Source organism: Dipodomys merriami, unplaced genomic scaffold (assembly GCF_024711535.1).
Source record: "Dipodomys merriami isolate MVZ:Mamm:240054 unplaced genomic scaffold, mDipMer1.0.p SCAF_120, whole genome shotgun sequence".
Classification (NCBI taxonomy): domain Eukaryota; kingdom Metazoa; phylum Chordata; class Mammalia; order Rodentia; family Heteromyidae; genus Dipodomys; species Dipodomys merriami.
In genome coordinates this window covers 3,651,281-3,668,876 of record NW_027202494.1, presented here as the reverse complement: position 1 = coordinate 3,668,876, position 17,596 = coordinate 3,651,281, and the positions used below count along the sequence as shown (strand labels likewise).

At 47.1% G+C, this 17,596-nt stretch overlaps 1 protein-coding gene across 2 annotated transcripts in view; it reads right to left on the bottom strand.

Moving 5' to 3' along the window:
- The window catches only part of Cdyl2 (chromodomain Y like 2), a 104,264-nt gene that overhangs the window by 28,807 nt on the left and 57,861 nt on the right, over window positions 1-17,596 (bottom strand). For both annotated transcript variants that reach the window (XM_070016965.1, XM_070016964.1), the window contains exon 2: window positions 16,803-17,391. In XM_070016965.1, the coding sequence (XP_069873066.1) occupies window positions 16,803-17,391 (589 nt within the window). The remainder of the gene's footprint in view (window positions 1-16,802; window positions 17,392-17,596) is intronic.

The window sequence follows — 17,596 nt, the reverse complement described above, 5'->3', positions numbered from 1 at the left end:
GGTCTGTGTGCAGAGGGCTCTTTTTATGGGGGCTGCCCACCAGAGGCAGCCACCTGCTGAGACGTAGGCACCAAGAGTGTTGGTGGCCTACACTTTCCAGTATGGGCCAGGTCAGATAAACGCCTGTGGTCTCCTGGGGAGTCACAGCTCTGCTCTGAGATCTTAGGCACTCGCAGCCATTGGGCTCCCTTGAGTTGCCAGAGATTTTAAATGGCAAACGCACGGCTGGATCTCTCTTTCCCTCTGCCTCTCTGTCTTCATTCTTTCCTTCACAATTTAATGACGGGTGGAGCACAGTGGGGTATGGCGCTTGTCACCCCCGCTAGAGATACAGCTGCAGCTGATGCTCGGGAGAATCGTGGTTAGAGGCCATCTTGTGCAAAAAGTTGACAAGACCCTCAACTCTCAACTCAACAACCAAGCTGAGCACAGTGGCTCACGCCTGTGATCTCTACTTGTGGGAAGCATGAACAACAGCGCAGAGGTATCTGAACTCATCTGTCCCCTGGCAGTGGGGCCTGGGCCCCTCTCCCTTCTTGTCACCCAGCCAGGTCCCCCCTCTCCAGGCATCATGCCCCTCTACTCTGAGCACTGCTCCAAGCTGGGAAGGAAGCCCTGTGGGGCACAGGACACACATGGATGGCAGTGTGGGGCTCTGCAGGCAGAGGACATGGGAGTAGCAGCCACGTGCGCTCCGGCTGGTGATCTTGTTCCTGGGAGCCCACAGATTGGAGCCATACTCCGCAGCTGTCCTCAACTCCTACAAATTCAATAACTGCCAGCAAGGTGACCTGCACGTGCTAGGCACAGCCCCAGTGTAGACTGAGGGACAACAACAGGCTCAAAACAGCAGAACCAGTGGTGAGTCTTCCGTATTCCTGACCAAACTCAAAGTCTGGGCATGGGAAGCCCAGGAGGGACAAAGCACCCTGCTGAGTTCACAGTGGGCTGAAGGCCAAGCCCAGATTGCCTGCATTCCAGTGCCACCTCCCCTTCCTCTTGTTGGCTACCTGCTCACCTGCTGTCCCCTGTGCAAGGCCGGAGACTGCTCCACCCCACAGGACTGCGGACAAGTGAGATCAAACAAATACCATGAGACAATCTGACGAGGACTTTAAGATAGTAGTATTTCAAATGTGCAACGCGGCATATGCAAAGGAAATACCAACCTAAAATCAGCAAGAAACTCAAATCAGAGCACCAAGAAAAAAAAACAAGGGCATCAAGCAAAATAATGAACATTAAATTTAAAAAGCAAAAGACAAATAGGAAAAACTATTTGTGTACTACAATTTAGAAAAAAACTCATAACCTCAAATTGGGAAGAGCTGTTCAACACTGAAGATCAGAAAGATTTTTTTAAAACCCTCCAGAAAAATAAATCAGACAAAAGACATAAATAATATACAAACATTAAATCAAAATGGCCCTTAACGATAAGAAAAGAACTCAACGTCAGTCAAAAGTATATTATAATAGAAGAAATGAAACTACACTGAAATTACCATCTTGCCCTTCAATTTAGTGAAAACTCAACGTCTTCACAATATTCTGCTATTTACGAGTCCAAATAGGTGTAAAAAGAAATTATTATGGAAGGGAATTTGGTGAGATATGACAAAATTGATCCTCTTCCTAGAAATGTATCCCAAAAATATAACTATAAGACAAAATATGCACACATAAGATTACTCATTAGAACATTATTCATTATTTGCAAGTATTTGAAATTTCCTCAAAGGAAATAGGTAAGTGGAATAACTAAGGTACACTCACACAATGGAATACTGTATAGCCATAAAAAGGAAGAGCATCAATTCTACAAACTAATACAGAGTGATGTCAACAAACACATTTCCTAATGAAGAAAGGAAAGGTACATAAGGCATGCAGTCATTAGTGTAAGAAAGATGGCAACGTAACATTGTTTTTATTAGGTTTCATTACATGCCATTCTTATGTGCATATTTATATATAATGTCACTTCCTTCTTAATCATGTGATTTTTTTCTATATATGCTGTGCTTTAAATTCTTTCTCCATTATATTCTGCATTTTCTTTATTATTTGTCTTTTTATCTTGTTTGGTACTGACAGTATTGGTCAAACTGAGAATTAAAAAAAAAAATTCTACTGGGCTGGGAATGTGGCTTAGTGGTAGAATTCTTGCCTAGCATGCAGAAGGCCCTGTTAAAGTCCTTAGTACCACATAAACACACACAAAAAAATATTCCACTGTTACTTCTTGGAGTATATTCCTTTCTTAGAGGTACCCTTTGTACAAAAAGTTAATTTATATTTTATTTGCAGGTTAGTTATGTTTGAAATTAATTTTACTTTTTAAAAATTTTAAATTTATAGAAAACATTATGAAGGACCCCTTTTTAAATTCACCAGTTTTGGTATTTGGCTATTTTTAATTCACCAGTTTTAGTATTTTGCTGTTTGCTTTCTTTCAGTGTATAATAATTGTAAGGTCTGCTCCTGGATGGCTAGCAGACTCCACCCTCCTCGCAGCAAAGTCTCTACCCAGTACCTGCGTTACCTAGGCAACTGGGACACCTGGAAGAGGTCACATCTGCATCCGCTGAGGTCACATCTGAATTTGATGTGGCCACACCCTTCTCCGCCCATACCCTACATAAGGCCTAGCGCAGGCCCAGACTCTCTCTGTTCTTTTCTAGCTCTCTCTGCTCTCTCTCTCTCTCTGCTCTCACTCTTTTGCCAGCTGCGTGGAGTGCCAACCTTGCCTGGTCCCAGAAAGTCTACTGAATAAACCTACCCCTTACCTGAATACCACATGCGTGGTGCTGTTCTTACTCGCTACCTCTTTTAAAAATCCTAACAATAATTACATATGCCTCTTCTATCCTCCATCCATCCACCCACTTACTCATCATCTAGCATATATACATATATCCATACTTACACCCACTCATCCAACCACTCATCTGTCCATCTATTCATCCACCCATCTATCCATCCATCCATGAATCCAGTTAGCCATCCATCCACCCGTCCTATTGGAAAGAAGGGGTAAGGAGAAGATTAAAAAGACTAATAAAAAGGGGTAAATTTGATCTGAGAACATTATACACATAAATGTAAATATGACATGAAAACCCTTTGTAAAATTTATTTATATTAATAAAAAATAAAGAGAACAACAAACTGATAACAGCAATTTAAAAAGTATAAGGAACTTATTATCAATTCCACCCCAAATAGATTGCCAACACTGTGAATTCAAACAATAAATGTTGGCAGGGAAGTAGGGGGAAAAGAACCCTACAGCACTGTTAGTGGAAATGTACAACCACTCTACACAGCATTTTGGAGGTTCCTCAAAAACTTAAACATGGATCTCCCAGCCATACCACTCCTGGGCATCTACCCAGAACATCACAAGCCAGGATATCATAAAGACACTTACACTAATCACAATAGCTAAGCTGGGGAAACAGCCCAGATGCTTTACAATAGACGAGTGGATCCAAAAACTACAGTACCTATAAACAATGGAATTTTACACAGCCATTAGAAAAAATAATATTATGCAGGGAAATTAATGGATCTAGAACAAATCATGTTAAGTGAGGTAAGCCAAGCTGAGAGAGACAAACAGTGCATGTTTTCTCTCATATGTGGAAGCTAGATCTAAAATACCAGGAAATAACAAATTATACATGACTCTAGGCATTCACACACAGTAAGACCAAAGGAGGATACTCGTAGGAGAGGAACAGAAAGTCACAATGCCTATATGGCATTTGATCATACAAAATAATATTTATCTAAATCTACTCCAAGAAATGAAAATGAGAGGTTTATTCTTTGGTGTTTTTGTTTTCTTTTCTTTTGTTCTGTTTGTTTGTTTATATAAGAGAATGCACAGAAATGGAGAGTCAAAGGGTGAATAAATGCAGCAATAGTATTCACTGGACACTATGTTGAAAATGAACTATACAACTTACAGGTGGGGAATGGGAGGGCAAAACTGAGTGAGCATGAGGAAAGGGTTGACACTGTCTAAAAAGAAATGTACTCTTTGCCTAACTGTAACCCTCTGTACATCACCTTTTCAGTAACAATAAAAAAAATTATTATCATCACAATGCCAAGAGAAAATAGCTGCCAATCAACAGTTTTATACCCAGCTAAAATAGCACTCAAAGGAACAGGTAAATAGGCATTTCCAATATTTCCCCACCAAGACAAGTTATCCTTCTTGAACTGTAGAACTATAGATGCATGGGCTGTCTAGGAGGACAGAAGGTTGAGGGCTGAGGTGTTTGCACAGGTCAGAGAACAGAGCAGACCAGGAATGAACCACAGAGCATGTGCCTCTCATGCAGCATCAGTTCTCAGCAATGTGCTATTAGAGCTCAGAATCTGTGGCCAAGTTCTCTAACAAGAGCACATCAAGCACTAGGCAAGAGGAGCACAAAGACTCCACTACACAGGGGGAAGGAAGGACAAGTGCAGATGTCACCAATGCTGTCCCTAAGTCAAGGATGTGTAGTTGTCCTGATCCCACACATCCTTGTACTCTAGTCCTGCCCTCTGATGATCACAGCATCTGGACTGGAAACCATCCACACTACCCAGGACAACCCAAAGCAGAGACTCTCCAGGTGTCACGTCGGCCACCAGCTATAGGTCCCACCCCTCAATCCCTGTGCACTGCTGAGTGCCAAATGCAGCTTCCACCTGGGTTATCACAATCAGTAGTTCTCAGGACCACACTGTAGCATACTGTCCTTGACCAAAGCCCAAGGCCACACCACAGAGCAGTGCCAGCATGGCATGATTACTTCCAGCAAGATGCTGGACTCTAAACCTTCATGCTGCATGGGAGCCCTGCCATTCACATGAGCTGTAAGAAAAGTATTTCTTTTCTTCCCAGGAGCCCAGTCTACTGCTGAACAAAGCCAAAAAGAAAATAGAAGCCCAGTGGCTGGCCCCTGTGCTAGGTGACATCTTTCACCACACAGAGCTCATTTCACTGTGTTCTCTTCATCCCCACACTTGCCTGCTGTCACCACCAGATCATGGACTCCTCAGGGGAGAAACCTGAGTCTTATACACCTTTGAATCTTCAGCATGGCAGTGCCTAGAAGACAGCACATGCTCGGCACAGTGTTCAACAAGTTCATGAATGAGCAAGCCAGGAGACAGAGAAAAACAACTAGAGCACCCAATGAACCACAATGCCATTAATGGAACATCTATGTAGATGGTGGGTTCATTCCACAGTTGCCTCATTCACAGGTGAGGAAGCCTCAGCCTCCTGAGCTATGTTCCCCAAGCTCTGCCTTCCCCTCATGCAGGAAAACCTGTGTTTTCTACAAGCGGTTGGCCCTGCATGGTTCAGGCGCTCGCTCACAACTCACTTCACACCTTTGCTTTCTGCCTCACAGCAGCCAAGCGAGATCTCACCTCTTCATGGAGCCCAAGCAGAGAACAAAGGGGTGTTGGGAGCAGGTACCAGGAACTTTCCTTCCCGATGGTGGCATTCTGTGGGGCTTCAACCATCAGACCCAGAAGGCAGTCGGGAGACCAGGGTCACTCTCCATCCCTGAACCAATGTCAGCCTCCTTCCCACACTCATGAAAGGCCTTGTCCTTCTTTTTTTTTTTTTTTTTTTTTTTTGCTGGTGGATCTGAACTCTGCGCCTGGGCACTGTCCCTCAGCTCTTCAGCTCAAGGCGAGCTCTCTACCGCTTGCGCCACAGCGCCACATCCGGCTTTTTCTGTTTATGTGGTGCTGAGGAATCGAACCCAGGGCCTCATGCATGCAAGGCAAGCACTCTACCACTGAGCCACCTTCCCAGCCCAGCCTTGTCCTTCTTAGTGTGGGTCCAGTGGGACATGCCTGGACATCCTCCCTCAGCAGCATGTCCTCTTTCCTGTTTGTCTGTCCTGTTTTCACAGCCCACACTGTACAATCCTCAGTCCTTTCAGCAGTTCTCAGTGAGCATCTGTGATGCTAGGGTGGCTCTATTTGCAGGCCCCTGGGGTGGCCTGATCAGCAGGACCAGATGTGGATCTACCCTGGACAGCTTCCATGCACATCCAGCTGTGCACAGCAGAATACTCTGCTAATCATGAAAATGTCCAATGGATGCATGGTCCCAAAGAGTAGCCAATGGCCAAAACAGGCCACTGAAAATTTAAAATTCTTTCATTTTAATTAACTGAAATTCAAGTGTGGCCACCTAAGGCTGAAGGCTTCCTGTTAACAGTGAGGATTCACATGGCAGGGTAATTACCATGCATGCCTCCCTGTCTTCGGTTGGCTATTCGTGAACATTTGGCTCCCTCCTGCCCCCAGATGGATTCCTCAAGGCCAGGACTATCCTACTCATTCTGGTGTCTTCCAAACCACAGGAGCCCAGCACAAGACAGACATAGATCCTTGTATGTTGAATGATTACCAAGGGTGAACCTTTCATCTCCCAAGAAATTTTGAATTTTTATAACTTCATTTGTGGATTATACAGAATTATTAACATAACCAGGTGGCCACAGATGGTCATTGGGAACCATAGAGTAAGTGTATGTCTGCCCCAAATGATGTCTCAAAGAAGTGTGGGCAGGAAGGTCAGTCTTGGTTATGATGAGGGGAAGGGGTTGGGAAATCCCTTGGCTTACACCCCCCCACTACATGTGCGCATGCATGCACACACACACACATACACACACACACACACACACACACACACACACACACACACACACACACAACCAGGTGTGGTTCAGAGTGCTCCTATGCACTGTACTAGCTCCACTGTAACAGAACTGGTCATTCCTGTCCCAACTCCCAACTTGGCCCCCTGTAGAGAAACTCAGACCTCAAAGGCTGAATGCACCTGCTGAGCTCAAATTTGCAACCTCTTAGTCACATTAGCCATCCTGTGGCAGGCCATAATTATTCCTGATAAATTCCTGATAAATCCATACACTCTGAATTTCAATGAAGTTGAGGTTGTGAGAGTACTTAGAATGGCTGGGATGATTATATACATCTTGTGATGTTTACTGTCAGCCATCTAAACAGTTTAAACAGCCAAGAAAAGCATGAATTCAAAATGCAAAATAACCTGATTACAAGAAACTATTTCAGAACCAGGTGTTATGGTCCATGCCTGTAATCCCAGCTTCTCAGGAAGCCTAAGTAGAAAGACCAGTCCCAGGCTGACCTTGAGAAATCTAAAGACCCTATCTGAAAAATCAACTAAAAGCAAAAGGGCAAAAGGGCAAAGAATGTGGCTCAAGGGGTAGAAAAAAAGTCTGTCTTGGCAAACCTGAAACTTGGGCTCAATTCTCAGTACTGCCAAAAAAAAGGGGTTGGGGGAGGGAGATCCTGCTTCTGCAGTTCAAACCTAGACTCCTGCATAAAGATTGTCCAAGGGCCATAGCTACTTAAAAAGTGTTAGGATGTAAGAGCATTAGTGTGCATAAAGTAACTCCACTGAAAACTCATTTTATCCCTTTTCCTCTACTCAAAGTCACACTCCTCAACCTTCTGGTCTGGATCTGCTCTTGAGCCTTAACTCCGACTACTGCCTTGAAACACCCAAATTTTCAGGACTACTTGAGGGCCTCAGCACTGCATTTTCCTGTCTCTGGACCACTGCTTCCACGGCCTCTTGGCCAGGATGCTGGTTCCATCCACCTTCTCACATCGAGTCCTCCAGAGCCACCTCAACAGTGGTCTTCCTGGAAGCTGCCTCTTCATCCCCAGGTGCCTGGGAATGGCTGATCAAGGAACTCAAGGGCCGGTCCTTCCAGAATTAGCATGCATGGCTTTGTAGCAGTCCTAAGGGACCAAGTGACTCCTTCATCCACTTAATTAGCTTCAAATTCTCAAGAAGACCAGGCTGGTCATCTCTGTATCTTCAGTTGCCAGCATAGAGAGGCATAAAATAAATGTCTCTTTAACTGAACAGTAGAGGAAAGTTTATGATCTCAAAAGGCGAACTAACACAAACAGGTTTTTTAAATATAATGTGGCTTTCCTCTCTAAGCTTCTGACAAATGAGGGCAGCAGCAGCCAGAGTGTGTGTGTGTGGCGCTAAATCAGCAGAGCTGAAATCCTGGTGACCACCAACCCACCAGCAGGCCACAGGCCAGTTAGTCCATGTGCGCCAGCCTCAGTTTCCATGCCTATAACTTCTTTTCTATAGCAAAGAACTATACAAAACAGGAAGAATATAACCCATAGGAGGTATACTCTGCTACCAAGGGCACATGGGGAGTGAGCCTGGTCACTTAATGAAGAATCAGCCATGACTGATAGCACATAGACCATTGTTGAGCCAGGTGTGGTTGTTCATGCCTTTGTAATTCCAGCACTGAGGAGACTGAGGCAGGAAGTTCGTGATTCACAGGCCTGCCTGAGCTACATATAATGCTCCAGACCAGTTAGGACTATAAAGGAAGGCTTTGTCTTAGAAAAAAAACCCTGCACATAAAAAAGACAAGGTAAAGGGGAACTTTAGCTCCTGTTAATAACCCTGACAGTGTTATCTGCTCTTCATAGCATGATACCACAAGCAGGAAGCCACAAGAAAACCAAGCAAACACTTGAAACAACTCAAGGAAGGTAAGAGGGGGACCAGGGATCAAGGCTCTGACTAATGCTAGGTAAGTTTGCAACGGATGGACCTAGCCTTGGACCCATGTCATAAGTGGAAAGGTTTCTTGTCTTCCTCCTGATCACCCCTCATCCAGCACCTGCTGTGCTTCTTAGCCACCTCTTAGTGCCCTGGCACAATTCAACAATAGAGCTATGAGCAAAATTCCAGGCCATCCTTACCATCTCAGGGATCATGACTAAGTATGGGAGGCAAGATTATGCATAATGGGAGCATTTGACAGGAGAGGTCCAGCAAGTTCAAGTGTTACACCCTTGGTCTCCAGCCGGTGGCGCAGTTTTGGGAGGTTCAGGAAACTTTAGGAGTCAGAGACTAATAGGGGAAGTAGGTCACTGGGGGTGCGGCCTTTCTTGTACTCTCCACATTCTGTCTGCCATCAGGCAAGCACTCTTCTGATTTTCTGCCCAAGTGCATGAACCATCTGACACCACAAGCAGAAATCTTCCCTTAAGTTGCTTTTCTAGGGTATTTAACTACAACAATGCCAAAGTAACTAATGCATAAATGACAGGCTGTGACACGTACAAACTGAGGTCCATGCTGTCAGTGAAGACACTCACTTCTACATGGGCAGATGGAAATAGAAGGCCATATTCCCTGGTAGATGGGCTCCCAGGGGAGGGGTCACTAAAGGGGACATGCAGGATGAATGGCAACCACTATGCATGTGAGGGGTGGTAGGGAAGGGACACTAAGGAGGAGCCACACATGTGGAATGCAGAGAGTAGGGTCCATGGATCTGGCTTCCCCCAGGATGGTCTAGGATGGGTTGAACTGCCATATCCTTTGTGACATGGCAACATGTACCCCTGTGCTGGTCTTTTACTCTGTGCCCTTGTTACACTCTCACCACCTCCAGCCATGCCTCTTCTCGATCACTCAGCCGGCCCTATCAGACCCAATTTATGTATCTTTTTCTCCAAGAAGGCCCCCTCCCAGGGTGGCTCTGGTACCCCCACTATTAGCTCCCATCTCGGCTTTCTTGTATATCCTTTGTGCCCGAGCTCTATTATCTGTCTACATGGTTCCTGGCCTACAGCTGTCATTCAATGAGTATTGGCTGGTTTAACACTAGACCAAGGGATCAATATACACAATATGTAAAATGCTTTCTAAAGCTGGGAGCCAGTAGCTCATGCCTGTAATCCTAGCTACTCAGGAGGCTGAGATCTGAGGATTATGGTTCAAAGACAGATTGGGTAGAAAAGTGCCCATGAGACTCTGATTAACCACTCAAAATCCGAAAATGGTGCTGTGACTCAAGTGGTAGCGCACTAGCTCTGAGCACAAAGAGGCTCAGAGACAGCACATAGGCCCTGAGTTCAAGCTCCATGACAAAAAAAAACTTTTTAAACAAACAAATAGGAAAATGCAAAGATACAGTTAGAACAAGGGAAGTGAAATAACTGCTAATAACTAAGGAATATCTACCATGTGAAAAATAATATTCTAAGGGCTTTCTATAAATTAATTCGCTGCCACTTTACCCAGTGCTGGGGGCAGAATTATCTGCATTCCATCAATGAAATGGACAGAGAGGTCAGGCGTTTACCTGAGGCAGAAGATGAACGATGGCTTCCCAGCACACCGTGTTCAGCACATGCCTGCACCTGACCAGTTTCCATGGACAGACACAGGGCATGAGAAGATGCTCCCTCAGTGCTAAACTAAAATTAAATCAACAGAATTTGGAAAAAGCATTACAAAGGCTGGTAATAGATAGCCAGGGCTGGCAAGAGCACATGTCTCTGCAGGCTGCCTCAGCCTTGTCAAAGAGAGAACAGTTAAGTCTCTGCACACTGTAAAATCCTCAGCGGCTAAAAGAGGAGAACAGAGCCACATGTCCTGACCCAGACACAGAGCCAAGGTGGATTTAAAATGTAGAAAGCAAGTCACAGGAAAAAGGCTGTAAATGCCCCAGACTTTACTCAAATGTCACCTCAGGGAGGCCTTGGAGATGACAGATGACTAGATAGACAGACAGACAGACAGATAATAAGTATGATAGTTAACACTATGATACATGATAAGTAATATATAATAAATGATAGGTAATGATAGATAAAATAGATGCTAGGACTGATAGGTGAGATAGATGACATATGGCAGATACAAATAAATATGGTTGATAAACAGATATGATAGGTGATAAATACACAAAAGAGATTACTCATATTCATATCTTCCTCAACAAATATTTGAGTAATATATGATATCTATTACATATGTAATATATAGTGGGTACTAAGTGAGAATAGTCCAGAAAGACCCATAAGAAACATGAACACTTGAAATAGAATTTGGGAAGAAAGGGAAACAAAAGCTAATCCTTTCCATGTTGTAGGAATTTGTACAATCAGATACATCACTTTTGTAACTAAAAATTAAGAGGAATACAGAGACACAGAGAATTGAGGAGAGGAGAGGAAAGAAAAAGGAAAAGGAAAGAAATAAAAGGGAAACAAAATAATAAAACCCTACAAGAACTTAAACTATGTCATGTAAGTACTTTTCTCTCTTTTTCAAAGACATTGTAAAAGAGGAGTGCAGAATCTTTTAACAAAAAGTATAAAAATAAAATAAAAAGGAGGTCAACAAAGTCAATGGTGGTCAACATTCTGCCACACTGTGGGTGACCAGTAAACTAATTTTATTCTTGCTTCGAGTCCTCTAGAGACACGGTACCTACTCCACACAATGCTTTCACTAGGAAGGAAGCATCTACTCCCCACTTCACCCCCACAAGGCTAGACACAGATGATTGGCAACAAGAAAATAGTTCCTCAGACATTTCTTAGGTGGCCAATCACGAAAAGCTTCTGAGCTGGCAGGGAAAGCCAGCATCAGAATCCCATCCGCCCCTTCTAGATGCCAAACCAAACCCCAGGCTCAGGAGCCCAATGGGGAGTCTATTTCTCCCTTGGACTTGCCAGGGGTCAGGTTGCTCCTGGTAGGAGAGTCAGATTTTCCATCACAGCTTGGCACTTCCAAAGGATGGAGTGGCCAAGCCGGACAGGGTCATAATATAAAAGCATAAATGGGTTATTTTAAGTTCATTCATTAGCACAAAGTACTAACTTGTGACATTTTGAAGCAAAACACAAAACCTTCATAGCTTCTGTTGTTGCTGTTACCGGTTTGGAGAATCCCCTACTTCTGAACACTCAAAGGATGGGTCAGCATTTGTAGACCTGAGAGCTGGGGCTCCGCACCCGTGAAGAGAACGTTGTGCTGGGGAAACGGACGCCTGGGTTGGCAAGAGGCATCACGTGGACGCTGGCCTGGACTCATGGGTTGGGACCCTGTCCCAGGACGCTCAGGTCTGTCCTGAGATAGCTGTCCCTGAAAAGGCTCTTCCAGATTAAGCTGGAAGCCTCTAGAAACAGCCGTAGCTCTTCAGTCATGCGCTGGAACCAACTTCGAGAGGGCCAGAGTGAGAAGCTCCTGGAAGGGTCAAGCGTTGGGAAAGCGTCTGTGGGCTGGGCTCTTCAGAATTGTCCAGCACCTGAGTGAGGCTGTCCTATGAACTGTCTTCCTCCTCCTCTCTCTGCCTGCTTTGAAGTCTAGGATTTCCTGGACTCCACGTGCTCTCTTTCTCTGCTTTCTGCAATCATCTGGACCAGCAGGGATGATGTGTACCATGGGCCTAGATTACCTGCTCTAGAATGTTCCAAAGCGCCTGTAAAATCACATAGACCTTGTGTTCTTTCTTTCAGGATCCTTCTGTGAAATTTCTAATGTCACATTCGATTTAGTTAAATTTTAATATTCTAGGAAACGGACCATTATATCCAAGTTTTCAAACTGAACCGTGGAGAGCTCGTCCTGTAGGCTTACATCATGTCGGTCGGACAGGAAGCAAGGGGGGCTGGGAAGCAGAGGCGGGTCCCAGCAGCACTCCTGTCCCACGTCTGAACAATCAGAGCTTTGGGATCACTTTTTACTGTCTGGAAGCAAGTTGAGCAGTTCAGCAGCCAGAGCTGGAGCACCCTGCCTGGGTCTCTCTGCTGGCCCCAACCTGAGCCCTCATGTAACTTCACCCTCCACTTCTGTCATACAGAGAGTACTGCTGATTAGAACTGCATGATTGCTGGTGCTACTTTGCAAACCTCAAGGCTGTACCTCAGGGTAAGTTCCTATCCTCCAAAACTTCAATTCACAAACATTCTATTCTCCAAGTTTTCTAGAAGCAAACTTTAAGATCCAGAGTACAGACACACTTTACCTCTCTCCCTGTAACAACCAGCATGCAGGAGCCCCTACATATCCATCTTGCCATCCTAGCGCTCATTAATCCAGGATGATGGTCTTAAGCATGGTGGGGAGAGAGAAGAAGCAGATAACTTGATGGAAATGCACATGTGCATTCTTACCCACTCTTCAGACCTACTTCTGGCTCCACCTCTGAGAAACTGAGGCTGGAGAGTGACAGGGCACTCCTCCACTGGCACTAGCACTAAAGTGCTCCTCTATGAAACAGCTTTGTAACTCAGGCTGGCCTCAAACTCACAACCCTGCTTTAGCCTCCTGAGTGCCGGCATATGCCACCGTACCCTGTTTTCCAAACACGGTTCCTGCTTTTGACCAATAAAGGAAAAATGATAATCACCTTGAAAGAGTAAGATGCGATAAACAAATATTCTTAGAAGCAAAGGCTATGATGATCTTAAAAGATCAAAAGACAGAAGACAGCAAAGGTTGCCAGAATCTGTGGGATGCCGCATTCAACAGCAGGAATAATGGGGAAAACATAGACTCAAGCGACGTCTGAGATTAAAAGAGTTGGGAGACGGAGGACAGTCTTCAGACTAGGAAAGGACCCTCAAAACTTAAAGCAACGTGGACGTGGGCCATAGGCTTTGGAGAGCAGCAGGCATCTGCGTGTCCTTCTCGGGCTAGAGGGGAAGGGTGAGGCATAGGGAGCGATGTCCCCTCAGGTCAATGGACATGCGGCTCTGTACACCTCTAAACAAGAGAATGACCAGCAGCTCCAGACAGAATGGGAGGAACGAACTAGCCCAACTGCCTCTCCATTCAGGTGAAAACTCTGCTTTAGGTAAAAAGAGAGAGGGTGGGTTCAGGAAAGGGTACAGAAATCGTCAGGTTTTAAAACTTGGGAAGTCCACATTCCTACATACAGGCTTAAAATCCAAGCAATCACTCCGGCCCTCCTCTCCTCCAAGGGACCCAGGACTGATTGCTCACAACCTGTGTACACCCACTCTCAGAATTCCGTTGACAGGTAAGATGCAGACCCTGCCCCCCCACCTGAGGCCCCGCCATTTGATCAGGGTGGAGTGAGTTTTAACAAGCTCCCTAAGGGGTACTGAGGCAGATGGTATCTGAACCACAAAGCTATTTGTCATGACCTGAGAAAAATCAGAATTGAGAGCAACACGAGCACAGCATACACCTCATAAACATGGCTGGGGGAAACAATCTGCAACCAAAACACCACCCGCCGGAGCCCCGATTTAGCAGGTCTTCCCACAACAGAACCTGGGGAAGTCAGCAGCACACGGGTCGCTACTCCATATGCAGACCTTTCATTCACCCAAGGAAGTGAAAACCATGGAAAGCACATTGGTATGCGGCACCTGGGATAGCCCATCCCTTTCTGCCAGGGAAAGGGAAGCCTGTGATTGGTATGGCAAGTCTGCAGGCACAGCAGTGGGTGCTGGGAATTGAACCACAGGAGACAGAATAGGGGAGCGGGTAGGAGGAGGACACCAGGGCTCCACCCCAGGCCTGGCTACTCCCTCACCAGGGCTGCCCTCCTCCAACAGAGCCTCTTCTCTCTTGAGTTTGTCTGTTCAAGAACCTAGAACAACTCTCTTGGCCATTGCCCTTGCTATCTCTGGCAATAATTTCCAGCCATTTCCTTCCTCAGGTCACCTGCATACCTGAATAAAAAGCTCCATCTAGCTAGAATGTGCAGAGCTGACGGTGGCTGGGACATTCATGTGGGTGGAACAGTGGCACCGCCTGTCTGTAACACATGTGTGATCAGCCCCACACACTTTCTCAGCACGGAGCTAGATGCAACCGCTCTAACTCACCAGAAAGTAGACTGTAAGTTTCCGAAGGAAAAGCCCTTACCTGTCTTTTACCACTCTACTTCCAGCAGTAATCCAGGAAGTGCTGGATAAAAAGATTAGTATTGAATCCAAAGTGCACAGATGCCTAATGTGAAATTTAATTGCTACTTCAGGCTACCTTCGAGCATGCGTCAAAATGCAGCAGAGTGGCCCTGGGTCTGTCAACTCACCCTTGGGGCCCCACCCCATGCTTGGCGCACAGACGTGATGAGCTCTCGCCGTCTTCGGCTGATCTGACACGCATGCAGTGCAGGAAGCACTGGCTTAGCCACGTGGACCTCATGGGCACCATTACGGCACGCTATGAAGCAGTAAGGCCCTCTCAGAGCAAAGCAGAGAGAGGCAGGCACTTCCTCCTGCCCATCCCAGCTGTGCACACTGGAAGCACCAGAGAGATGAGAAGGGGGAGACGTCCAGATAAGCATAGTGGAGCTGACAAGACAACCGTGGCCCTCACCTGCTTCTCCCGGTTGTGAGGTAACCTGCCTGACAGCAGGCCAAGACCAGGTTGGCCTCAATGAGAGCCAAAGACAGACAGCAAAGAGTTAGCACTTCTTTAGAAAGCAATTCAGGATGAGGGACGCCACCTCTTTCACACCAGGGTCTAGTAGTATCAGAAAACCACCCTCCCTTGCACGTCTGCCTCCTTGGGGGCAGCTGTGTTCTGAGCAGGGCAGAGGGTGCCAACAGCCAAGGGTGCTGGGCTTACTCCCCATACCCACAGCCAGAGCCCCAGACACCTGGAGCCGCTTGTCACCCTGCCTGCCATAGGGAGCCGGTGACTGCGGCAGCTGTTACAGGAGCAGCAAACATGGGCGCTTGTGCCAAGCCTCCAGTACCCAGCCCACTTCTCCCCAGGAGCTGCACGTTCAAAACTAACAGCTTTTACATATATAGAAGGCACAGTCCCACCAGCACCAGGGATCTCCAGACGGAAATGTGAGTCACGCTGGGGCAGAGATGGCTAAATGAATCCTATTTGGGTGAATCTCCACTCTGGAGAAGAAAGAACCTCCAAGTGAGGGCTCCCAGCCCCCCAGTAAGAGTCCTTTAAATGGCGAGCTCACCCCAGTGAACCCCAAAGTTCCATCAACACTCTCACATCACTCCTCTTACATCTCAGCATTCTTGCAGGTGCCAGATGGCCCTGCTCTCCCTGGCATGGGTTGTCCATGCCCACACAGGATCCCCCACCTGCCAAGGATCAAGGCTATCTGCGAAGAGGACAACGTACACGCTGGTAGACACGTTGGTGTCTGAGAAACAAGGGAACACACACCGATCCCTTGGCACAGACAGCTCCCCAGGAAGACACAGGGCCCCCTAGGACTCAGTTCCAGAGCAATCTACCTGCTGAGGAAACGGCAGGTGTGGGAGCTCAAATTACCTGGGCCATTGCCTCCTCTTTCCTTAGCTTTGCCTGTACAGACTCAGCAGGAGGGTGGAATTCCAGGATGGAACATGGTGTACACAAGCTGTGTTGCTTCCAGGATGGAGCAAGAGAGTGCAAACTCAGGGAATTAGCCTGGGATGGTGTCAGGATGACACTGTGCACCTGCTACAGTCTGGATACCAGTGTCCCACACTCCCTTCCCCAGAAATTCCCAGGTTGAAACCTCACCCCCAATGCAGAAGCATCAAGAGGTGGAGGGCTCAGCTCCAGAGGAGTTAGCGGCCTGAAAAGGGCCACGCCTCCCACCCCACACCCACCCTGTACCATGTCAGGACAGTTCCATGATGCCCCTCTGAAGAGCAGCCCCCACCAGGCACTGACACTGCTGGCACCTTGACCTTGAACTTCCAGCCACCAGAACTGTGGGAAACCAATTTCTATTGCTGATAGATTACCAAGCCTCCAGATTTTGTTATAGCAGCCGGGGCCTAATTTGGAAATAAGACCCACAGCCCTGGACAAGGGGGATGAACAGAGGGAACATGACTGGAAAGCTAGGAGTCAGGAAGAGAGCATCCTCCCCGTTCCCTAGACTGCAGGCCACCCACCCACCTGACCAAAACCAAACCCAAGGGAAAAGAAAAACACCAACCAAGCCCATTCTCCACCAGCGCCGAGTGGGTCCCGTCACTGTCGCCGGCCTCCTGCTCTCCGTCGTGGTCATTCAAATCCAAGTCCGGCTGGTGGGACTCGTTTCCAAAATGACTCTCATCCTTCTCAGAGCCAGCGTCCCCGTTTTCCAAGCCGTTCTGGGCCTTCTTCAGGGGCATGATCTGCAGGCCGCTGGGTGTAGTCCTGTAAGACACTGTCTTAGCTGCCCTGTCGCCACCTGCGGGGGGCTTGCCTGAATGCCCCTTCTTGGGCTTGGACAGAGGATTGATGCGCTTTCGCTTGTGGGAAGTCCCTTTGCTCTTGGCGGGCTCTGAAGACCTGTGGGGAAGTTTCTCCACAGCGGGGCCCCGGGAGTCCCGCAGCAGCTTGGAGGTGCCCGGCTGCTTCCCTGACTTGACCCGCTTGTCCTTCGACACGTGCAGCCCGTTGAACTCGTCGATGAACTCCTCACAGTGCAGGAGGTGGTGCTCCGGCTCCCACGTGTCCTCCGTGCTCCCGTAGCCCTTCCATCGGATAAGGTACTCCCACTTCCCTTTCTTGTTCTTCCTCTTGTCCACAATCCTTTCAACCTGGGTGGAAAACGTCAGACACAGAGAGGAAAGAGAAAGTCAGTCCTGGGCAGCAAGGACACGGAACCTGGCCTCGGACAGCTGGCACTGCCAGGAACATCAGGGACATCACTCAATGAAATCAAAGGCATACGGCTAGGTGGTCACGTCCCACGGTGCCCGGCCGCTATCCCCTGCCAGGGGCCGCCATGTGTCCAGCCATGCT